At 38.3% G+C, this 26,475-nt stretch overlaps 1 protein-coding gene across 2 annotated transcripts in view; it reads right to left on the bottom strand.

The window, feature by feature from the left end:
• Positions 1-1,645: 1,645 nt before the first annotated feature.
• LOC126236190 (Golgi-specific brefeldin A-resistance guanine nucleotide exchange factor 1) overlaps positions 1,646-26,475 on the bottom strand; it is a 321,970-nt gene continuing 297,140 nt past the window's right edge. The window contains exons 33-34 of one of the 2 annotated variants that reach the window (XM_049945293.1): positions 18,447-18,624; positions 1,646-2,375 (exon numbers count right to left, since the gene is read on the bottom strand). In XM_049945293.1, coding sequence (XP_049801250.1) covers positions 18,454-18,624 — 171 coding nt within the window. In that variant the 3' untranslated portion in view covers positions 1,646-2,375; positions 18,447-18,453. The remainder of the gene's footprint in view (positions 2,376-18,446; positions 18,625-26,475) is intronic. The other variant, XM_049945291.1, reaches the window with a different exon arrangement.

Here is a 26,475-nt window from a genome sequence, read left to right as displayed (position 1 = left end):
TCTTCATAGAAGCACTGATTTTGATGATATACAACTCCCAACCACACACCACTGTATACAAAGTTTACGGAACACACACAAATAATGGGAATCCCCGTCCACATGTTTACAGTGCTCTAGAAGACAGAGTAGCACTATTGAAACACAAAATGTTCGTGAATGTGTTCCTCAAGAGCAATACTTCCAATTGACACACTGGTTTCCATTTTTTTGTTGCAATCCTGTGTAGTTTCTATTGTTTTAAAGTTTTGATCCTATTCACCCCTATGTTCGCATTCACCCCATTTTATGGTATGAGACTTTTTTTATCTCTACCCCCTGCAGAAGACATTCAGGGATGCCCAACAAGACAGAGAAAAAAGATAAAGTTAAGGCAAATGGTAGTCAGTAGGTTAAAAAGACCAAGAAGTTACTTCTGCTCTTTAGCAGTCATGAGAGGGGAAAATCAGAACTAGTATTTAAGTCCCAGGGTAGTGAATACAAAGTTGTTAGAATTTTTAATCCATGTGCAGGCTTCGGCAATGTTACAATTGATTTAGGCTTTCTGGTCACAGTTTGGTAAAGAAAATCATGTAATGATTCTTGGAGGGGGAAGAAAGAGGATAACAATATTGACTATAGTGTTTCAGAAATCACTCAAGGATGAGGAGATCACACGTGTGTTACAGATGCATCACTTGTCTGCAGCACCACATGTGGCATGGTCTACTTCTGAATGCTTCAAGTAAGAGGTTACATGCACAACTCATTTAATTCCCGTGATTTCCATAGGTGTAAAAGCTACTGAGATAGCAATCATCTTGTACCACTGGTTGAAGAAAAACTTCAGCTGAACACTCCAGCTTCAGAAGAGGTAAAACATGCACAGAACCAATACTTAACCAGATGATATACAAAGGACTGGTATGAGCTGAACAAAGTAATGGGTGTAATTTTTGTTTAACAGCCATACAAAACACGTTATTACACGAAAGCCTATTTAGTAAGCTTTTCAAAACAACAAAGAACTTTAGTCTTGAAAAATAATATCAATTTTCTACATAACATGAAATTCTGTGTTCACTTTCTGAACAGGCACAGCTGATGGAGAGAGCACATGAATGGTTCCCTCAAGGAAGTGTGTTCTTTCTCATCTTGTTTAATATGTATTCAATGACCAACCTTGTCTGTAATTGTTGTTTGAATTTTAATAAAGTTTCTTGCTACGACTAGTAACAAACAAGGCTGTAATACTGCCAGATTACAAGTCGAGAAGGGAGGGAAGGAGCTGTATTTAAAAAATTTATTAATGTTTATGGGTATGAAAGTTACTGAGCAGTTAAAACAAGTAATTTTTTTTCTTGACTTTTGGAGTGAGTGTGAGTGAGATGTGCTTATTCCATACTGTTATTTTATTAAATTCACCATACATAGAGCTCATATTGTTAGGTAAGTTATATAAGACAGAGTTAGCCCAGTTATTTTGGAATGAGTCCGTCAACTGTTGCCAGTTTGTGTTACGGTGTCTGGCTTAAATTCTGCACATTCAGTGGAACATAAAAGCCATGAACTGACATATGGGACATGACAAAGAAATCTATTGCTTTGAAGTCAACAAAACAGAACAGAATATTTTTAAACTTATTTTAATTCTTTTTTGGTGTGTTTCTACATTGTTGGAAATTTAAAATTACTCATTATTAAAAATTATATCAAGAAAATGATGCTTATATTGTCAAAATTATTTGAAAGTTTCATTTGATTCTTTTAAGTATATAAGGGTTCTTTGGTGTTAGAAGTAAACAATGGATATTTGAGCCCCAGATAGGAACAACAAAGAAAGTGTCACAAACAAGCTTTCGGCCAACAAGGTCTTTGTTATGCCTATCTGCAAATCAGTATCTCCGCTATATGGTGAGTGGCAACTTTCCTTTTCATAATATTGTTATATTCCATCCTGGACTTTCCATTGTTTTATTCAATGGATTTTTGATATTCAAATTACAAGAATGCCACAAAAAATATTGCACATAGAATTTACTACTTACGAAGATAAATATTTTATTCATGCCATTTACAACAGAATTTTATAAGTCTACATTATATACACATTGCAACAATAACATAGAAAAATCTTTCTGAAAATAGCGTTGAAGGATAAAAAACACTAATTCAACAATAAGAACACTTTCTGCAGAGTAGGAGTCACATTATTTACCGAAAAACAACTGTTTAGGATTTGTACTGTGATAAAAATTAATAAGACATTGATGTGGACTATTTGCATTGTCACCTTTGCTAAGCTGTTTATCTGTGTACATTCAATTATTCTTGCGGCCTGGCCTCAATGGAATCTCCATAAACACTTGCTGCTAGATACAAAGTAGTCAATATACCTGAAATCCAATAGAAATATTCAATATTAAAAGGCAGAATAGTTCAACTTGACAGTAGATGCAATTTAAGTGGAAGCTGACAGGTAACAACATTCTACAAACTTCTGCACACAGCCAGTTTGCAGTACAGGTAATATGCAAAAGATTTCTTTTATCATGCACTAGAAAAATAAACAAGGTTTCTCTCTCTCTCTCTCTCTCTCAATTTTTTTCTGTAAAATAAATCTAATTAACAAAGAAACTGAGATAATCCACTTTTTTTCTGCCAGTTATTAATCTACACACTCTTCTGTTAGTTACTAATTCCAGTCCTCAGTTTGCTTTACTTATTATTGACATATGTAAATTCTTCCCTGTTTTACAAAATGTGGTAAATGTTCACAATTTGATACCTATGAGCTGATCTGGGTGGTGGGGAGGGGCGAAGATGGAAATCAAATTATCTGTATTGGGGGAGGGGGGGGGGACAGGGTGGGAAGGGGAAGGGAGGGGGTGGAGAGGGGGGAGAGAGAGAGAGAGAGAGAGAGAGAGAGAGAGAGAGAGAGAGAGAGAACCTATTTACAGTATACCTCGTGTTCAGTTATTATAGTAATTTAGTCTCACTGGCTACTGCACAAGAGAAATGAACATCTTTGGTCACTGCAGAAGATTTCTACATTCTACAGTGGAAAAATACTCAAATTGGTAATGCTAGCTGGAAAAAGAGACAACAATGTGAATGACTACAACAATCCCAGCAAGATCAACAAATACATTCTGAAACAAAAATTCCACTTGTGTATGGATTACTCCAGTTTCAACTCCATCTACACTACACCTGCTGACCCCCTATCCCCTCAACTTCTGCCCCTACCACCCATTCATTAAATTTTGAAACCGTGTTTGTTAACAAACTTTTGAGCCATCAAAGAATAGATATCATTGTGATTGCTACAACTTTGCTTGTGCAATTGATGCAAGTAAAATTTCCGTGTCCAGTTTCACTTTTCAGTTAAAATTTCAGTTACTGCCTGAATCAGTGCACAAATGTTTATCTTTTTTTGTGATTGTTCTGTGTGACCTATAAATAACTAGTTAAAACTGTGTACTGAATGTGGATACCTGTTTTTTGGAAACTATGTACTATTAATTGCACTATCCAGGCATGTCCAAGTTTCAACTTGCCACAGGCTACTAGTGAGTTTTTTTCAAACACAACAGAGGTTTTCAACAATGTTGTGACATTAGTGCCTGGAGGAGACTGGATATTGAGGTGTGTTCAGCCTCTTGTTTTACTAGTCCTATTAACACTATATACGTTCTGCAAGAACACATTACTGAAATATACAATATTTTGTAATATGTAGCATGGCAAGATCTCTGTGAAGTTTTCACTGTAACACCATACAAAGCATACTATCCTTATTTGAGTTTTTGTATATTATTCTGTACAAATGCCACAACTGTTCCTAACTCATTCTTACACTGTATATTTGTTACTATTATTATTTATTTTTTAATCTGTTCATTCTGAAATTTTGTACTTGCATGTTTTATCACTCTGTTTACTTTTCTTTCAATATGTCCAGTGATTGGAAGAAAGCAAAGGTCACATGTCTACAAGGAGGATAGCAGAATAAAACTACTGTCCACAACATCTGACATCCTCCTGTTGTAATATCTAAGTACATATTCTGAGCCCAAGCACAATGAAATATCTGAAACAGAATGATCTCCATGCCACCTGGAATCAATTCTGGAAACAGCAGTCACAAGAAACCCAACTCCCCCTTTTCTTGAATGCCATCTTGAAAGCCATGGAACATCTTAGCTAAGAGGATGCAATGTCTTTTTGTCTTAAAGAAATCAGTGGATCTGGTATAATGTCAAAGCTTGTTAAGGAAAGTACAGGTATATGGGTAGGGACAGCAAAAAATCTTTTTATTTTTCAGTGGTTTGTCATACTCAGTATTACTTACAGACAATTTTTGTCTTACTTTCTTGTAAATTTTGGTATTTGCTTCTGACAACTTATTTTTGAAGTACAATGTGTTCTTTAGTTTTCTCTCATTTCATTGTTTTAAATTGTTTTGTTGAAAATAAAAATATATCTATCAAGTATGTCACATTTATTGCCACCAGTCTCATATTCATTTACGTCATCACAAAAAAGGAAGTGTTATTTACGTAAAACCTAGTAATATAATCAATTACAGAAAAAAATAACTCTGTGGCCATGCATCTGAAAGTTTTTCAAAAGAAAGCTTTACCATAACTTCAAAATTTTTTGAGGCATTATTCCATCGAGCCTGCAACACTTCACAGTATTGTTCTTTTCTATTTTGTGAATGATGTTTTCCATAAGAAGCTATCATACTACTCATGCAGCTTTGTATAAATCCTCATATGTGACAACAGTGATGTCTGTGTGTCACCATGTATTCTGTGCTATCAGTGTCTGATACAAGCAACCTGAGTAGACACATTCTGATCTGTGTTTTCTCAATATTAAGTCCCCCATTTCAGTGTTTTCATATTTATACTATGTACTAAGGAAAAACATAGTTTAATTGATGCACTGCATTAAAGACCTCTCAAAAACATGTTATTCTGGCATGATTTAATCTCAGGAATGGTGCCACTTAAACTTTTACCAGGATGGATTTCAACAAAAGCAGGCTATTTTCATTTGATATCGCATCTCAAGCTACAGTTCTTTATGCAGGAAATGAACTGTCCTGTTAAGATTAGATGGGAATTTCAGCCTTGAGAAATGTTCAACGACTACTAGTTACCAATATCAGGAAACTGCTTCCCCCATATTTATATTTTTTTAAAATACAGAAACAAAGAAAACTGCTGATTTTGCATTATTGTTTATACAAAAGTTTTCTGTCCCTATTTATGGCTATCAAAGAAATTTGTGACTGGATTGTTTATTCTTTGGCAGGAATAATGAAGTATGTTATCTTTGGTGGTGAGTCACTGGCAGATGTAGAAGCAACTTCAGACTTGTCACAGTGGCTTATGTTAGGACCCATGTTGTTCATCTATATTAGTACATATAGAGAGAAAACATTATTAGTAAGAATCCCAACAAGTTCTTGACTGATTTACTTCCAATTTTGGCACATTACTCCCATAAACATTGAGAAGGGCATACATTATAAATTTTTTGCAAACAACAATGTACAGACTAAAAGAAAGAAAATGTGCTGTGCTGTGCTATGAAAATGTATGGTTTTGTTTCTTTTCTCGTAGGCAGTTTCAACTACAATGGCATGGCATTTCAACTATTAGACAAAATTTTTTTCCCATATATACTGTTCACCTGTACATACTTTTTAACTAAAAATTATGAACACGAGAATATGCTGTTTGGTTTTCTTCCTCACAGTTGGTTTTATCACAAAACCTGTGTAATAGAAGAGTTGTATTTATGACTTATCAGCTTACAATCAGGATACTACAATGCAATCTGAATTGCCCTGAACTTTTTAATGCTGCCCATTCACAGGTTAAAACTATATACGAGGGCGAGTCAATTATTATCCGCAATTTAGTTATATTTTTGTTTATTTCGGTAGTACTGTCATTTTACATTGATGATGCATGCTTTGTTTATTTGTTGTTATATCTTTGCAATTTTCAAGCTGCTAGGTTAGTTTCATTATCACTGCCATGCTGTTAATCATAGCTGCTCCGCTGTCTATTTGCACCAAAGAAGAGCAGCATTCAGTGATCTGTTGGTTGTGGTCTGAAGGTGTATCAGTGCCAAAATTCATCGAAGACTTTCGGTACAGTACAGGAACAGTGTTTTACCACAACGGAGTGTCTACAAATGGACTGAAAAATTCTGAAATGGTCGCACAAGTTTTATGCATGATGAAGGAGCCAGATGACCGTTTACTGCCACAAATAAAGAAGCAACTGAGCGTTCACGTGAAACGATTCTCTTCGACAGACGATTAACTATTGATGAAGTGGCACATCGTCAGCAAATTAGTCCCGGTTCTGCCTATGAAATCATCCACAACAGACTTGGGTTTCATGAAGTTTCTGCAAGATGGGTCCCATAACAACTCACACAGTTGCATAAACAAACATGCTTGGACATCTTTAAAAAAACATGTGGATCACTATGGTAATGAAGGGGACAACTTCTTAGATAGGATCATTACTGGTGACGAAACATGGATCCATCATTACAAGCCAGAGAGCAATCGGCAGAGTATGGAACGTAATCATCCAAATTTGCCGTGCAATAAAAAGTTCAAGACCCAAACGTCTGCAGGAAAACTGACACTTACGGTTTTTTGGGACACACAAGGTCCATTACTGGAACATTATGGGGAAAGGGGCACAACAATAAACAGTGTACATTACAGCGAGATGCTAACTGCCAGGCTAAAGCCAACAATTCAAAGCAAATGCCGAAGATTGCTGTCAAAAGTAGTTGTTTTGTTGCACAACAATGCCCATCCGCATACTGCTGCCCTCACTGTTGAAACGCTCCAGAAACTCAAATTTGAAGGACTGGATCATCCTCCATATAGTCCCGATCTTGCCCCTTCTGACTATCACTTGTTTGGTCCACTCAAACAGGCATTAAGGGGCTGTTGATTTGCCTCAGATGATGCAGTGAAAGAAGTGGTGCATTCCTGGCTCGAAGCTCAACCGAGAACCTACTTTTATGAAGGCATCCAGCAGCTTGTACAATGATGGACCAAATGCGTTGAAACGCAAGGGGACTATGTCGAAATATGATGTTCTTGTAAGTTTCCTATTTGAATACAATAAAATTTTATAACTGCTTTGCAGATAATAATTAACTTACCCTCGTAAAATACTGCCTGTGAACCTGTGATCCTCAAATATCCAGCAGCTGGAGGTGTCTCTTCCCCCCCCCTCCCCTCTCTCTCTCTCTCACACACACACACACACACACACACACACACACACACAAACAAACAAACCAATGATCCCAACCAATTTACCCATTCAATTAAAGTGAATCAAGCTTTTATTGCAGTGTCAATAAGCAAGTTCAAGGTCAGACATTCAAATACATTGAAACTGATTTACAATCTGAGTGGTTTTTGCATTGTCAGTTGTATGTGTATTCTGTGGTTTTGTGGCAGTATTGTGTACAAAAATTCAGAAAACATTAAAAACAATAAAAACCATAAATGAAAACAAAATACAGGTCCAGTATGATTTAAGGGAACTTATACCATTCCTCCTGCAGAATGTGGACATGTTCAGGAAATAATGACTGAGATGATTAGCGATCATGCATCTTCTCTCCAAAGTAGACCACGAAGAACCATAATATTGATGTCTGGTTATTGTGGTGGCCAGTGGAAATGTGAAAATTCATCCTTATACTAACAAAACCAATCCTCGATGATGCGAGTTGTGTGAACAGATGCCCTGTTAGTTTTGGAACACAGCATCACTATTAGGGAAGAAACGTTGTACCATGGGATGGACCTGATCAGCCAAAATGGTCACGGAATCCTCGACAGTAATGTGCCCACGCAGAGTACACATCAGCCTCATGGCGAACCATGATAAGGCTGCCCAAATAACCACCAAATTCCACACTGTTTCCCTCTTGGCAGCAAGCATTCTGCATTGTAGGCTTGAGACAGCATACATCAAACAAACTTGGATGGAACTTGGAAGCAGTGTGCAACAACACTCATCTAACCAAATGACTTTCTTCCATTGATCCACACACTACATTTTATAGCTTCAGTGCCACATTTTCCCATCACAGGCATTTGCACCACTAATGACCAGTGTTTGAATATCAGCTTCCCTGCAATTCCTTGCTTACAGAGTTCCCTTCATGTTGTTTTGGTTCTGACATGGTTTGTGAGTGCAACATTCAGTTCTGCAATGACTTTTGCAGCTGCCATCATCTTGCTTTTTGTTACAGTCCTCTTCAATGATCGTCTGTTATGATCACTCGATGGACACTCCTGTCCACATTGTGACATGGTGGATGGCTGGTTTTCAGCTTTCCCTGTATGCAGTATAATTCTTCAATTAGGTGTCTTTGAAATGCCAAACACTTCAGCTACATTGGTCATGGAAGCGCCCACCATACAAGGACCAACAATTCGCCTACATTCAAATTCATTTAGCTCTGCTACAATGTACACACAAATACAAAGAACACTGTTGTCACCATGACTGACAGTTGCAACATATTGAGGACATTCCACAGATGCCGCTCGAGGTCAAATACAACAGCACAACCTGCAGGCTTGACTAGTGCCTGCATTTATGTTCAACCATACCTTTCTCACAATGTTTCCATATTTTTTATCTAACCCAGGTATTTCCAATTCCCATACACATTAGCAATTGTGAAGCAGGTTCACTTGTATTGTATATTAATGACCTGGTGAACAATATTACTGGTTACTTCAGACTTTTTGCATATCATACAGTTATCTATTATAAAATGATGACTGCTTCACACCCACGTGAGTTTTGTGGTCTTCTATAGCACCATGACCGCCTCTGGCTTAACACTGCTGTGAGCCATGTGAACATGGAGTCGAGAAGGTGGCGGCTGCTGCTGCTGACTGAAGTGAAATCTCATATGAGTGCAGTTACAACTGGGAGACTGGGACATATCAGATGTTTCCTACACCTTACTAAGAGAGGGAAGGATAAGTTTTCTTCTTGTAGAAAAGGAACTTGGGATACGAGTGAGGGCGGGGGGGTTGGGTTCTACTGCCACGCAAAGCAAGATTCCTGATGGTACTGTGCCAGAGGTTTATCTGTTTGAGTTAAAAATCAGGATTCTGGCAGTGTTGTGAAATAAGTTAAAACAGAGGAGACCTCCAAAATGCTCAAGAATGAACAGAAAAGTAATGTTAGCTTATTTCATCAGAATATTAAAGGGCTTAATAATAAGATAGGAAAGCTTCTTGTCTTTTCAAAAACTTTGGAAAGCTCTGAAAAGAATGACACCCTGTGCCTGTTTGAGCACCACATAACCACGGGAAAAGGAGGAGTTGTTACACATTGTGTGAGACTAATTCCCTTCACAAACACTGAGGACTTGTAGTGAGGATCAAAACAGTCTTGTTCGAAAATGTACAATTTTCCCACTACGTGCAAAATATCACAAGACACATCCAAATAACCAACACTTTTCGGCACCACTGACTAGGGTATTCCATATATCATTCACAGATCAACAGATGTCCGATGCCTATTACAGGTTTGTCTATATGCTGTTCAGTTAGGTTTGTGATCTGCCCAGAGAGGTTTATACCTGCTGTTGTTCTTGTGGTATTTGTTCATATTGTAACCATTCACTACATTACAGAATGCAAGCTGTATGTACATTTAATTTTTAGTGTGTTGTTGTTGACTATGGTAAACTACACATTTGTGAAACATGCCGTGGCCCCCCCCCCCCACACACACACACCACCACCACCACCACCACCACCACCACCACCACCACCACCACCACCACCAGCATGGCCGACTATGACTCTCCATGGTGGCATTATACATCTGAGTTTGAAGAGGCTGTACTCCATGTAGCAGAAAAGGAGGTAATGAGTATGAGGAACACAGCAGGCACAATGAGTGTGGATCACCAAATGTCTGGCATGTTCTGCATGAGCAGCTGCTACACCTATACCACCCCCACAAGGCACAAGCAATGAAGACACAGGATTTTGCATCACAAGCCCACTTCCGCTAGTGATTCTTGAACTGTTGTGTGGACGAGTCCTAATTCATGTAGCAGATCCTTTTCATGGATGTAGCCAAATTCACCAGAGAAGGTGTTCTCAGTTCCAGCAACAGCAATGTGTAGGCTGATGAAAACCCACATGCTGTGCATCCCCATGGCTTTCAGGAATAATACAGCCTGAACATTTGGGGAAGATTCCCAAATGGGCATGTGACTGGCCCATACATTGTTCTACTACATCTCACATGTGCTGCTTATTTCCAATTTCTTGAGTGTGAATTGCATGGGCTCTTGGAAGATGTGGCACTGCACGTGTGTCAAAAGATGTGGTTCCCATCATTTTTTAAGTGCAGTCCGAGATTATCTTGAGCGACAACTTGGGCAACAATGGATAGGTTGTGGAGGCCCAGTCGCTTGCCCTGCATATTCTCCTGATTTGAACCTGCTAGATTGTTAGCTGTGAGGACACATGAAACTCTTGATTTACGAGATAAGGTATTCTAAGATCTATTATCATGAGTTATGATTGTTTGGCTGCTGGAAGACCACAGATTGGTGGTTGTGTATGTACTGAAACACGGTATGGAGCTACCGTATCTGTGTTGTCAGTGATTGTGACATTGAGCCCTACTTTTAAATGGACACAGACTATAAGTAGTACAAATCAGACAGAGATGTGTGTTTTGTATTTTGCATGTAGTATGAAAGCAATAAATTTCTGGACATGAGTCCCTAAGCTAAACTTAACAGTCTTGGTCCCTGCTACAAATCATCAAAGCCAGTAAAAGAAGTTTAGTTACACTCTGTATATTAAGACAGAACAAAAGTTCAAAAACATTGAAACATGTAGATTTTGTGGTGATGAGCACACGCAAGTATGTGCTTGTGAATTACTACTGAGAAATAGTTCTCTGTATATATATCCCCACTGGGAAATTTTGAATTTTTTTATGAGGAATTTGGATTCCTTACTATGATATCTGTCAGACAACAGCAAGCAGTAAACAGTCTATGAGGATTTTAATGCAGACTTTATAGTTGATTCTGATAAGAAAAATGATCTGGAAACCTTATCTAGATCCTTAGAACCAAACAGTTCAAGAGAAAAATCAAAGCAATGTCTTGAGAAAAAGCATCTCCTATGAAATTTAATCATATGCATATCTTATCAACTTCTCTTTCTGCAGTTGTGAAAATCATAAATTCTCCCAAAAATAAAAAAAAGGTCTATTGCATTTTATGGTGTTTTCAATAAAGTGCTAAAGACTTGTTCCCATCTAATAAGGGCTGTCTTTTTCTGGAATAGGTCATGCATCACTTTCTCAAGACCTTTTTCCATGGTGATTGAAACATGACATTGTTAAGCCAGTGTAGAAGAAAGGATGAGTGATAACAACTACTGACATAATTTTTCAAAAATTTTTAAGGAGTTTACCTATTCTAGAACAGTATCTCATCTGAGCAACAGTAATATCCACAGTAAATCAGAGTTTGGAATCAAACAAACTGCTCAACAAGAATGGCATTTACACATTCACTCACCAAATTTTACAAGCATTAAATAACAAAACAGTACTGGCTGGTATTTTCTGTGACCTATCTAAGACATTTAATGAGTCAGTCACAATACTCTTGGAGATAAACTGAGATCTTATGGAACTGATGGACAATTTCATATCTAACCAAATGAATGCAGACAAATGTACTCAACAATTCAGCCAAAGTAAGCAGGGGACAGTCTTCTCACTGTGGAGAAATCACATATGGGGTTCTATAAGGGTCAATCTTAGGTCCACTGTTTCTCTTATCTACTACATGACAAAAAGTGAATCACTCAGAAGACATAGTTGAGTGCCAATGTAATTACATTTACATACACCAAATGGGCTGGTATGTAAATAATCAGAGTTTCAATTCTCTGTGACGGAATGGGCACCAGCTGCATTAGTGATATCTGTGTTTAGTATTCTTATCAGGGCTGGTAGGATATATATGAAGCATGAACAATGTCAGATATTGTGTGATCACTTTGAAGGACAGAGACGCCACATACTCATTTGGGATAGCATTATCAGCAGGTGACAGTTTGAAAGGAGCCTCATTGTGTGTAGCCCCTTCACACCTAAGCTTGCTATCTGAGACTAATAATGGACTCCCTGCAACATTTTGTGTCACCCCACACCATTGGTCAGGTTAAGGGATTACCGTTCCATGTGCAAGCTGCACAACACAAACAATTGGCATCTGGAATGATGCTGTGATGGGGAAGCAGGACCGCTGATATACAGTGTCACATTCCACAGATGACTATCATTGGTGTGTAGGGCGGTGACCTGACAAGACGTACCATTTTTTCCAGCATTTTGGAGAGATTTTGTGAAGTTACGCCAGACATTATGGTATGGGAAATGGGAAGACATCGAGTAGGACTTCACTTGATGACTGGTAGTGAGTGAGGAAACAGACATTCTGGCTGTGTTACCTCTCACGTGACACTATCTGGGTGCAATTTTTTAACAGGACAAAGCTTGTTCAAAAAGGCTTTTGACAGTGTACCACACAAATGGGTTGTAGTAAAATTGTGTGCTTATGGATTCGTGATTTCCTGCCAGAGGGGTCTCAGCTTGCAGTAATTGAGGGAAAGTCATTGAGTAAAACGTGATTTCTGGTGTTCCCCAGGGTAGCGAAATACGCACTCTGCTCTTTCTTATCTATATAAACGATTTAAGAGACACTCTGAGCAACCATCTTAGGTTGTCTGCAGATGGTGCTGTTATTTATCGGCTACTAAACTCATCAGAGGATCAAAACAAATTGCAAAACAATTTAGAAAAGATATCTGAATTGTGCAAAAATTGGAAATTGACCATAAATAATGCAAATTGTGAGGTCATCCACATGAGTGCTAAAAGGAATCCATTAAAATTTGGTTACACAATAAATCAGTCTAATCTAAAGGCCATAAATTCAATTAAATACCTAAGAACTACAATTACGAACAATTTAAATTGGAAAGAAACATAGGAAATGTTAAATATAAACGTAGGCATCCACAGTCATTGTCACAGTAAGCAAAATTTTTCCATGTTTGTGACCACATTGTCAATATGTAAAATTAACAATGTTTCGGTCACTGTTGCAAGTGACCTCCTTCAGGGTGTTTCTGTTTACTGTGGAAAGAGAAAACTTTGTTTCTTATATACCCGCAGATTTGTCTTATCTAATTCAGGTTTCCATCAATGAAAAGAAGTAACAAAAACACCAATAAATAATTCAAACATCACTCACATTCATCCTTAACGGCCTATAAGAATTAGGTAACAGCCATATCTGCAGGTATATAAGAAACAAAGTTTTCTCTTTCAGCAGTATAGAAAAACACCCTGAAGGAGGTCACTTGCAACAGTGATTGAAAAGTCAGTAGTTTTATGGACCGGTACTGACAATTTGGTCACAAAACCGGAAAAATTTTATTGGCAATAGAAAATGTTGTTCAGAAGGCAGACCAAAGACTGCGTTATATTGCCACAATACTTAGAATATGTAACAGATCTACTAAAGAGCCTACCTACACTAAGCGCTGATAGAAAGCACCGAAGCTGAAATCGTTATAGGTACAGAAAGCTGGCTGAAGCCAGAGATAAATTCCGCCGAAATTTTTACAAAGGCACAGACGGTGTTTAGAAAGCATAGATTGCATGCAACCGGTGGTGGCGTGTTTGTCGCTGTTAGTAGTAGTTTATCCTGTAGTAAAGTAGAAGTGGATAGTTCCTGTGAATTATTATGGGTGGAGGTTACACTCAACAACCGAGCTAGGTTAAGGCCGTTGCAGCATCCCTGAATATGGAAGTTAATACGAATGTAAAAAAAGGGAGGAAGGTTTATCTGTTTAGCAAGAGTAATAGAAGGCAGATTTCAGACTACCTAAAACATCAAAACGAAAATTTCTGTTCCGACACTGACAATGTTGAGTGTTTATGGAAAAAGTTCAAGGCAATCGTAAAATGCGTTTTAGACAGGTACGTGCCGAGTAAAACTGTGACAGACGGGAAAAACCCACCGTGGTTCAACAACAAAGTTAGGAAACTACTGCGAAAGCAAAGAGTGCTTCACTCCAAGTTTAAACGCAGCCAAAACCTCTCAGACAAACAGAAGCTAAGCGATGTCAAAGTTAGCGTAAGGAGGGCTATGCGTGAAGCGTTCAGTTAATTCGAAAGTAAAATTCTATGTACCGACTTGACAGAAAATCCTAGGAAGTTCTGGTCTGACGTTAAATCAGTAAGTGGCTCGAAACAGCCAGACACCCCGGGATGATGATGGCATTGAAACAGAATGACACGCGTAGAGCTGAAATACTAAACACCGTTTTCCAAAGCTGTTTCACAGAGGAAGACCGCACTGCAGTTCCTTCTCTAAATCCTCGCACAAACGAAAAAATGGCTGACATCGAAATAAGTGTCCAAGGAATAGAAAAGCAACTGGAATCACTCAACAGAGGAAAGTCCACTGGACCTGACAGGATACCAATTCGATTCTACACAGTACGCGAAAGAACTTGCCCCCCTTCTAACAGCCGTGTACCGCAAGTCTCTAGAGGAACGGAAGGTTCCAAATGATTGGAAAAGAGCACAGGTAGTCCCAGTCTTCAAGAAGGGTCGTCGAGCAGATGTGCAAAACTATAGACCTATATCTCTGACGTCGATCTGTTGTAGAATTTTAGAACAATGTTTTTTGCTCGAGTATCATGTCGTTTTTAGAAACCCAGAATCTACTCTGTAGGGATCAACATGGATTCCAGAAACAGCGATCGTGTGAGACCCAACTCGCTTTATTTGTTCATGAGACCCAGAAAATATTAGATACAGGCTCCCAGGTAGATGCTATTTTCCTTGACTTCCGGAAGGCGTTCGATACAGTTCCGCACTGTCGCCTGATAAACAAAGTAAGAGGCTACGGAATATCAGACCAGCTGTGTGGCTGGATTGAAGAGTTTTTAGCAAACAGAACACAGCAAGTTGTTATCAATGGAGAGACGTCTACAGATGTTAAAGTAACCTCAGGCGTGCCACAGGGGAGTGTGATGGGACCATTGCTTTTCACAATATATATATAAATGACCTAGTAGATAGTGTCGGAAGTTCCATGCGGCTTTTCGGGGATGATGCTGTAGTATACAAAGAAGTTGCATCATTAGAAAATTGTAGAGAAATGCAGGAAGATCTGCAGCGGATAGGCACTTGGTGCAGGGAGTGGCAACTGACCCTTAACATAGACAAATGTAATGTATTGTGAATACATAGAAAGAAGGATCCTTTATTGTATGATTATATGATAGCGGAACAAACACTGGTAGCAGTTCCTTCTGTAAAATATCTGGGAGTATGCGTGTGGAACGATTTGAAGTGGAATGATCATATAAAATTGATTGTTGGTAAGGTGGGTACCAGGTTGAGATTCATTGGGAGAGTCCTTAGAAAATGTAGTCCATCAACAAAGGAGGTGGCTTACAAAACACTTGTTCGACCTATACTTGAGTATTGCTCATCAGTGTGGGATCCGTACCAGATCGGGTTGACGGAGGAGATAGAGAAGATCCAAAGAAGAGTGGCGCGTTTCGTCGCATGGTTATTTGGTAACCGTCATAGCGTTACAGAGATGTTTAATAAACTCAAGTGGCAGACTCTGCAAGAGAGGCGCTCTGCATCGCGGTGTAGCTTGCTCGCCAGGTTTCAAGAGGGTGCGTTTCTGGATGAGGTATCGAATATATTGCTTCCCCCTACTTATACCTCCTGAGGAGATCACAAATGTAAAATTAGAGAGATTCGAGCGGGCACGGAGGCTTTCAGACAGTCGTTCTTCCCGCGAACCAAACACGACTGGAACAGAAAAGGGAGGTAATGACAGTGGCACGTAAAGTGCCCTCTGCCACACACCATTGGGTGGCTTGCGGAGTATAAATGTAGATGTAGAGTACTACTGCACTATCTGGGACCCTTACCATATAGGAATAACGAGTTAAAAGAAGAGGAGCACGTTTTGCATTATCACAAAATATGATACAGGATCTGGAATGGACATCATCAAAACAAAGGCATTTTACGTTGCGGTGGAGCCTTCTCACAAAATTTCAATTACCAACTTTCTCCTCCGAATGCAAAATATTTTGTTGACACTGACCTAAATAAGGAGAAATGATCACATGATAAAATTAGGGAAATTGGAGCTCACATAGAAAGATATAGGTGTTTATTTTTTCCATGCACTGTTTGGGAGTGGAATAATACAGAATTATTGTGAAGGTGGTTCAATGAAACCTCTACCAGGCACCTAAGTGTGATTTGCGGAGTATCCACGTTGATGTAGATGTACATCTGTCTAGGAACTATCAATGTGCTCTTGGTGTGGTCTTGTGGCCAGTAAGACCACCAAATATGTCCCAGGTAAAACAGGGGTGGAACCAACTCTTGTGTCAACCCCATCCCAGTGTCAGTATCCAGGACTCAAGAGATTGAGGTCCATTACAACAGTAGTGTGCCAGTTTTCCTCAGCAGAGGATACATCAGCTTTATGACACCGCTCCAAACCTCATCAGTGTATGCTTTCTGGCCAGAAGTGTGCTACAACACAACGTAAATGGGCTCATACAACCAAGTTCTTTGTAAATTTTACTCAGTTTTGTAGTTACTGAAATAACATCACATACTTTCTCATAGAACAAGCAGAGTTAGCTCTTTTCGCAATGTAACATATGGCGAAGAAATAATGAATAATGTGAAAACTTCAATATTTTTAAGTGTACATACTGACGAGAATTGAAACTGGAAAAAAGGGAGAGGCACATTTTGGATCTCCTATAACACCTTAGTTCATTCACATTTGCACTTACAATCACTGCAAATGTTAGGAGGAACAGATCAGTAAGTTGACATATTTTGCATATTTTCACTGAACAATGTTATATGGAACACTGTTCTAGAGTATCTTATCTTGAAGAAAGAAAATCTTCATTGCTTAAAATCATGCTGTAATAACATGTGATGCTCAGCCAAGATCATCTTATAGCCATTTCTTTAAGGAGTTAGGCATTTTGATTACTGCTTTATAGCATATTTATTCCCTTATGAAATTTGTTTTAAGTACTCCATTGCAGTTCAAAGGAAGAAGTGGTGCACATTGCTGCCATCAAAATTTTGATCACTAACTCAGTGAAGTTAAATCTGACAACAAACAGAAAAAGTTTCTCTTTGACAACCTCCTGCTTCATAGAGGAATTCCTGTTTGTGCAATGTTTGAAAGCTGATGGGTAGGAATCACTAACTCATAACTGATGCGATTCAAGAAGTTTTCCCAGTGTATTGAACATTCTAAGAGGTTTCAGGATTGCAGCCGTGTCATGTCGATTTCTTGTCACGACATTTCGGCTGGCAACCGTTCAACCACCTTCAGGTGAGTGTGTCACTGGAGACTGCTAGTTCATTGTGTCTGCTTTATAGCAAAATATATAGCTTTAGAGTAAAAAAATTTGGCCCCAGTGAGATAGCATTTGCAGAGGGCATGAATTTCAATAGAGGACACACTTGCAACGGCCGTCAATGCGCATGCGTCTCTGTGCCAATTTTTGCTTAAAAAACCATCCCTGTAAATGGTCAGTATGCAGCCATATGTAGATATGAAAAATGTTATATGAACATGAAATAACTTGTTCCATATCATTACAATTAATCATACAAATGATCCATTCAACATGAAACTAACTAACTAGTTAATATTGCTGACAGGCACTATCTGCTCTCACTCTTGCGACAAGTGGGCGCCTGTCACCCTAAGGGTGAGTGATCTGCCCTTCATTTGTAACCTTCCCCAAGCTATTCACCTCTCCTCCCCAAGGAATTAACTACTAGCTCCGAAAGCTACGATAGTGCTGTTTACTTTTATATGTTCTTACTGGCAGTACTAAAATTTCACCTTTTGAATGTTAGCACTGCAAGAAATGGAATCTCTTAACTTTATTGAATAAGATATGCTCAGTGTATAATAAAAAATTTACCTCAAATGGATTCACTTAATTTTACATAATTGGGAAAGTGGTGTCACCACTTGTAAATCTTCAAAAAGATTACTTGAGAAGGTAAAACAACATTGGGAAACAAACGTGTCAAACATTTTTAATTGATTCAATTATACCTCCTCAAATCTAAATGCTCAGTTTGTAAGATACTGGCAAATACTCACTGTGTAGGCAGTTGCTTTTGCCACACAGAAACACATTCATCTTGTGTGAAGGAAGACTATCAGGATGATGATAAGTTACAACAGTTCAAAAGTAATACAATCACAAATGGCAAGAACAATTTACTGCTTACAAGTGCATTATTCAGGATGTGGAACCTTAGACCCAGTAGGTGGCGATAAGATTGGGAGGCCTTCCATGACACCTGTATTCAACAAAAATGTGTTTCTTGTTGTGTTTAAGCCCATTTGGTGTTGTTGGTGGTGCTGGTGCTGCTGCTGGACCTCAGGGCCTGACAGGAAAAAGTCGTGCTAAAAAAGAAAGAGAATTTGACACATTATTAGAAATTGCTTCCAAAGCCAGATGATGTGACTTACCGAACGAAAGCGCTGGCAGGTCGAGAGACACACAAACAAACACAAACATACACACAAAATTCAAGCTATCGCAACAAACTGTTGCCTCATCAGGAAAGAGGGTAAGGAAAGGGAAAGACGAAAGGATGTGGGTTTTAAGGGAGAGGGTAAGGAGTCATTCCAATCCCGGGAGGGGAAAGACTTACCTTAGGGGGGAAAAAAGGACAGGTATACACGCGCGCGCGCGCGCGCGCGCGCGCGCGCACGCACGCACGCACGCACACACACACACACACACACACACACACACACACACACACACACACACACACACACACACACATATTTAAAGTCAAAGAGTTTGGACAGAGATGTCAGTCGAGGCGGAAGTGAAGAGGCAAAGATGATGTTGAATGACAGGTGAGGTATGAGTGGCGGCAACTTGAAATTAGCAGAGATTGAGGCCTGGTGGGTAACGGGAAGAGAGGATATATTGAAGAGCAATTCCCATCTCCGGAGTTCGGATAGGTTGGTGTTGGTGGGAAGTATCCAGATAACCCGGACGGTGTAACACTGTGCCAAGATGTGCTGGCCGTGCACCAAGGCATGTTTAGCCACAGGGTGATCCTCATTACCAACAAACACTGTCTGCCTGTGTCCATTCATGCGAATGGACAGTTTGTTGCTGGTCATTCCCACATAGAATGCATCACAGTGTAGGCAGGTCAGTTGGTAAATCACGTGGGTGCTTTCACATGTGGCTCTGCCTTTGATCGTGTACACCTTCCGGGTTACAGGGCTGGAGTAGGTGGTGGTGGGAGGGTGCATGGGACAGGTTTTACACTGGGGGCAGTTACAAGGATAGGAGCCAGAGGGTAGGGAAGGTGGTTTGTGGATTTCATAGGGATGAACTAACAGGTTACGAAGGTTAGGTGGACGGCGGAAAGACACTCTTGGTGGAATGGGGAGGATTTCATGAAGGATGGATCTAATTATATATATGCACAGATGATGTGACTTACCAAACGAAAGTGCTCGCAGGTCGATAGACACACAAACAAACACAAACATACACACAAAATTCAAGCTTTCGCAACAAACTGTTGCCTCATCAGGAAAGAGGAAAGGAGAGGGAAAGACGAAAGTATGTGGGTTTTAAGGGAGAGGGTAAGGAGTCATTCCAATCCCGGGAGCGGAAAGACTTACCTTAGGGGGGGGAAAAGGACGGGTATACACTCGCGCGCGCACACACAAAAGAATTTTGTGTGTGTTTGTTTGTGTGTCTATCGACCTGCCAGCGCTTTTGTTCGGTAAGTCACATCATCTTTGTTTTTAGATATATTTTTCCCACGTGGAATGTCTCTCTCTCTCTCTCTCTCTCTCTCTCTCTCTCTATATATATATATATATATATATATATATATATATATATATATATATATTCCACGTGGGAAAAATATATCTAAAAACAAAGAGTTTTGTCTTTAAATATGTCTGCTTGTGTCTGTATATGTGTGGATGGATATGTGTGTGTGCGCGCGCACACACACACACACACACACACACACACACACACACACACACACACACACATATATCCATCCACACATATACAGACACAAGCAGACATATTTAAAGACAAAACTCTTTGTTTTTACATATATTTTTCCCACGTGGAATATATGAGAGGGAAACATTCCACGTGGGAAAAATATATCTAAAAACAAAGATGATGTGACTTACCGAACGAAAGCGCTGGCAGGTCGATAGACACACAAACAAACACACACAAAATTCTTTTGTATATATGATGTGACTTCCAAATGAAAATGCTGGCAGGTCGATAGACACACAAACATACATACAAAATTCTAGCTTTCGCAACAAACTGTTGCCTCATCAGGAAAGAGGGAAGGAGAGGGAAAGATGAAAGGATGTGGGTTTTAAGGGAGAGGGTAAGGAGTCATTTCAATCCTGGGAGCGGAAAGACTTACCTTAGGGGGAAAAAAGGACGGGTATACACTCGCACACACACACACACACACACACACATATCCATCCACACATATACAGACACAAGCAGACATATTTTATATATATATATAGTTTAGTCTTATCCATACAAATATGTTTAGTTAATCTGCTGACGAAAAACTGAACTGAGTTATTGAACAAGCAAAGTTTCACAGAAGCAGAATAGTTTATTTGGAACAGGTAGTGAACCCAGCTTTTTAGAGCAAAAGTAAAAATAATTTCTATTTTCTGGTTACGAGCTGTACATGTGTGCGAGCACTTCCTCCCATGTTTCATGTAATGTTCAAATTATGTCAACGCTGGTAATATCACAAGTGAATGCAATAAACACGCTGAGTTGTGCCATAGAGATTAGTAGTGCAATAATGCTTTTGAAATAATATTATGTTCAACACACTTGAATGCTTCAAGAATTCTTGCAGTATTTAATTATGCACTGCACAGTAAATTTTAGTATGGTGTAAAATAATTGTCTTGATAAAAAATAAGTAAGGTAAGTTTAAACATACAGTCCCATATACACTGTATTTACATATATAAACATATAGTCCTATGTACCTATATAAAAATAGTCCTCAATTTTTTTACAACCTGATCATTCTTGTAGTACATCTTTTAGAGCTGGATACTGCAACACAGCCCCATTGGGCAAGGGTACATCCAGAGGCCCCTAACATATTCTCACTTACCAGATGATTATAGCATGTGTTCTGTGACGTTAGATCTGTTTGACTATCCTGTCTGCATGCATCTGGCCAGCATGTCTAATCTGCTGTGACAATAGCAGTGCATCAAGTTTGATTGTAAATGTGTCCCTCCTGTGGATTAACCTGAGACCATTTCTACAAAGATTCAACACCCCGTATGGAGGGTACAACAGGAAAATGCTGTTCGAGCTTCAAGGGCAACCCCAATGCACAGCAGAAGCTGTCTACCAAACAGATGCATGAATTACAGTATACTGCTAATTTTTACTTTTGGACACTAACTACAACTAAATGAAACAATTTTTGTGCTATACACGTTTCGCCTTTATTCTCAGCAAGGTATCTTCAGTGGCCTGGAATATGTACACATTTTTACCATTTAGTTTACATTTTGGGGCACAGTACCTTTTGGTTATAAACAGTTTTGGTGGCTGGTTTTTTCTATGACGTAGTAATATTTTAAATTCTACTTACAGGTTGTGTGGACGATTTTCCACATGTTATGTTCCTGTTCCATTTTTGGTGCTGTTCCTCTTCTCATAATTGCCAGTTGGGGTTTTTGTTTTCCACATTTCACAGCACTAGGAACTGAACACTTGTTTTGATGCAATGTTTTGGTATGTTTAGCCAACTGTCTGATGTTATTGCCAACTTTTGAGTGTAATTTTTGAAAGATCTGTGATCTGTTTGTTTATGAATCCTTGCATGTCTGGGAAATAGTATTTGTTTTGGTGAGCTTTTTATTACTGCTACTTTTTTTGGCTGCATCTCCAAGGAGGATGACTTATTTTATCATTTCTTTCATTAAGTGCAGTAGGGAGCCGGTACCGATGTGTGTGCGCTCATTTATCACATTTTTGTTTTCAGTGATGGCTTCCTGGATCTGTAAGTTTCCTTACATTTGTGTAAGGTTTATTTGTCATGGTTGTTTATTCTTGTTCCATGTTTGTACGACGGTGATTACGGTGTTTTAAGTGCTTTAAATGTTCTGCAAACGTAGAATGGTTTGTTTTGTACTTCCAACACCTGATATATTCTTTGTACTGTGTTTTAAAATCATGTCTATGTATAATGCTTCACAAATTTGACATTCAAGTTTATATATTCCTGATCCCTGGAATTTATCCCTCTTGGTAGCTGGTTGGCTTAAGTGAGAGTGGAGGGTTTGCACAGTATTATATGCTATTTGGATGCCCTGTCTCTTTAGTATGTTTGCCACTCTGTGTGTTAGTTTGTGTGTGTGTGTGTGTGTGTGTGTGTGTGTGTGTGTGTGTGTGTGTGTGTAAGTCATAGTGTATCATCTGCTTCTTCTCTGTGCAGCTCGTGACATCTTGTATTCTGAAAGTGTTGTGTTTGTTTTGCATTTGTATTTTTATTTTTTGATTGAATTCGTGTACTGCATGTGTATTCCTAGCTATTTGTATGATTATACTTATTTCTTTTTCATAATTTCTCTTGTTGATTGGGATGCTGTTTAATCTATATGGTATATGCCTTAGTGCTGCAAGCTTCTGGTTGTGGGGATGATTAGATGTGCAATATATTATTGTGTCTGAGGCTGTTGGTTTTCTAATGATGTTAAATATATGTTTGCCATTTTCTTTTATTACTGTTATGTCTAGAAAATTTATTTGATTTTCTTTTTCAAGTGTGAATTTTATATTCTGATATGCTTCGTTGATTTCCGGGTGAAGTTCATTTATTTTTTCATTTGGCTCATCTACCAGACATATGTCATCCACTTATCTGTACCAATACATTATTATAAATCTTCCATTAGTGGTTATTTTTTCAAATATCTCATTTTCTAGGTGACTGATAAAAATGTTTCCTAATGTGCCTGATATTGGGGATCCCAAGGGCTGTCCATCACTTTGTAGGTAATATTCACTCTCAAACAAAGTAGTTTTGTTCAGTTGTCAGTCTGAGCATACACAATTTTTCTGTTATTGCTTCTGTGGTGAGGTTGCTGTGGGATGAGAGATTTTGTCTTATGATTTCTATTGTTTCTGTGATAGGGATGGAAGTATACATATTTTATATGTTGAATGAAATTAATGATGCTGTGTGTGGTATCTGTATGTTCTGGATGTGTTATATAGGTTTCCTGTGTGTATCACTGTTATGTTGTTTTCTGTTTTACAGTGTTTTGTAATTAACTTTTGGAGATGTTTGGCTATGTGGTACGTTGGGGCTTTCCTGAAGTTAATAACGCCTCTCATTAGTGCATCATCTTTATGTATCTTTGGTTGGCTGCAAAGTGTGTTGGTACTTGTGGGTTTTTCTGTGTTATGGAGTATTTCTGTTTGTCTGAAAGTGTGTTTTCAATGTTTTTCACTGTTCATTTCAGGTTTGCCTGGAATCATGTAGTTGGATCTAACTTCAGTTTTTGTAAGGTGTTGGTATTTATGTATTCCTTTGTTTTTGTGATGTACTGCTCTTTGTCCTTAAGTACTGTTACATTTCTCTCATCTGCTCTTGTTATTAATGTGTTCCTGTTTATTAACATTTGTTTTAATGTTTTTACGGTGACTGCCTCTGTTTAGTTGTTCGTATTATATGTCTGCTGGGTTTGTTTCATTATGCCTTTTATTTCTTTTTTTTTTTTTACTAATCTTCTTGTCAGTCCTATGTTTATTTCACAATTATTTTTTTGTTCTTCACATGTAAGGATGTGTTCGGTTTCTGCTATGAGATTTTCTATGTATTGGTTGTTTAACTTGCTGTTGGTGCACATTTCAACACTTTTTCCAAGAGCTTTTTTTTCTTTTACATGCAGTTCTCTCTGTTAGATTAACTAAATATGGGTGGAATGTGTGTTGATGTTCTCGTGGTTTCACATTTAAAACACCAAAGTATTTTTATGTCTTTTTTATTGTTAGTTTCATTATTTTCTGTCTCTGTTTGTTTTGTAAATGTTTCACTGCTGTGTTTGTGTTGTGTTCAGTTTTTTCTATTAGTGCCATGAGAAGTGTGGGGTTTCCTATGTTCTGTGCCAATTCTAGATGAGTCTCTTAGTGTACCATATTTAGGTAATTTTTTTTTTTTTTAATACAGCATCTTAATTTCATTTAGTAGCCAATATCTTTCTGCAATTGATTTTGACTTTTGTGCCAATGTAGTTACATGGTTCAAAAGTAAAAATTATCAATATACAGTAATACTAAACCCAACTGAGGAAGGCAGGACTACAAAAGTATTAGATGCATGAAGGTTGTGCCCGGCTAGTGCAGTATGATCCCATTAGTGATGGCCTGTATCCCAGACTGTCCATGTGTCAGCTGTTTGCCTACATCTGTCTAACTCGAAAAGCCTGTTAGAGAGCATATGAAGTACGAAAAAGCGACATATACTATGAAAGTGGTGTTTGGGCAATGTCAAACAATTGGCAATCTTTAGATGCAAAAGAACAGGATGAGTTCATAATTTTGAAACAGTGTATTAGACATATGCAGACCACTATTCAAACTGATATTACATTGTACTAACAACTAAATTTTTGTTTATTCAGTGAAAATAAATCAACATGAACAAGGATCACTGAGCCAAGAAAAGAGCTGATACAAAATATGACCAATGCTGAATTTGCAAAAAGGAAGTTAGATATTTTAATTTTTTTTCATGAACTGAACTACATATATGCCTTCTGAGGTAAAATATGTGTGTTTGTGAAAAATAGTTTTTTTTTAATTTTTAATAAAGTGATTGGAGACTTAATGTAATTTGATGAGAACAAAGAAATAGGCATGGAACCAGTTGATACCCAATACGTAACTCAAACTGATGAGATATTAGAAAGCTACATGCTGTCACTAGAGCAATGGGAGTAATGAAAGAAGCTCAGAATACTATGACTATAAAAGCAGGTGTGCTCATAGAGTAGGGGAAGCAACAGCTGACCAGTTGGAACAATTGTCCAAAATTTCTGAGACAGCAGAAAGGTTAACTGAAATTTTAGAGAAAATAGAAAAATCCACTGGAATTTTGGAAAGGTAAAGAAACAGTGTGAAATTGTAAAGAGAGTTGACAACATGTCAAGTGATCTGTCAACAATTCATGAACTAGGTAAGAGAAATGGGCAAGCAACTTTAACACATCTTGACAGCAAATCTGGGGAAAAAGCAGAATACATAGTATGAGAAGAAGTATTATGGGAGTTGCTTGAAAATTATTGGGAAGGGAAAGATAACCATGTTGAAGAAACAATAGTCAAAAAAATTGAGGAACTAAATGACAAAGAACAATAAATGGCCAACACAGATTCAAAAATTAGGACACAGTCTGATTCAGTAGAAAGGATAACCACTGATACAAAAGTAATCCAACTGTAACTCAATCAACTAGAAAGAGTTGCAGGAGAGCCAGCATAAAATATTGTCAATAGAAAACAAAACAAGGCAACTATTTCTGTGAGAAAAGGGCATGAGCAGAAAAACAATGCCGAATCAGCAGGAGTAGGCAGCTACACTAACTGTAAGCAGTATTGAGGTAGATAAACATTTTGCTGGAAAATAGCATTGAGCAGAATATACATATTCATACTGGGGAAGAAAGACATACACGTGATCATTTCATGGTATTTCGCCACATGTTTGGACAGACATGCAATGTATATGCTTTGTAAGTGGTTACATGTAAGGTGTTTCACCTTTGTGGGCTACGGAAACTGTTGACAATTACTGTACATGTGAAAAACTTGAAAATATGTTCTTAGTGAAATATTGGTCACAAGGAATTCATGGGAAGTTATGAACTGTATCACCCATGAAATGAGGATCTGAGGTGGTACTTCTAAAAAGATTTAAATACAGCTACATACTAGGACAAAGAGATACCAGAAGCAAATATCACATGCATCATCAAAGGCAGTTACTGATACAGACAAGAGAATGGTACCAGATGGTAATGTCAAAATACTTTTGCTGGTAGTCGATAGCTCTGGTTTGTTGGCAGAGAACTGGCGCACGACAGATTCTGTACATCACATACAGAAAATGTACAGGTGTGGAATATAATGTAGACTGATGTGTATGCAGAAACTAATATGAAAGGACCTGATGGCAAG

The sequence above is a fragment of the Schistocerca nitens genome, chromosome 2 (assembly GCF_023898315.1).
Source record: "Schistocerca nitens isolate TAMUIC-IGC-003100 chromosome 2, iqSchNite1.1, whole genome shotgun sequence".
Taxonomy (NCBI): domain Eukaryota; kingdom Metazoa; phylum Arthropoda; class Insecta; order Orthoptera; family Acrididae; genus Schistocerca; species Schistocerca nitens.
The sequence above is the reverse complement of the archived record's forward strand: the minus strand, read 5'-3'. Positions and strand labels throughout refer to the sequence as shown.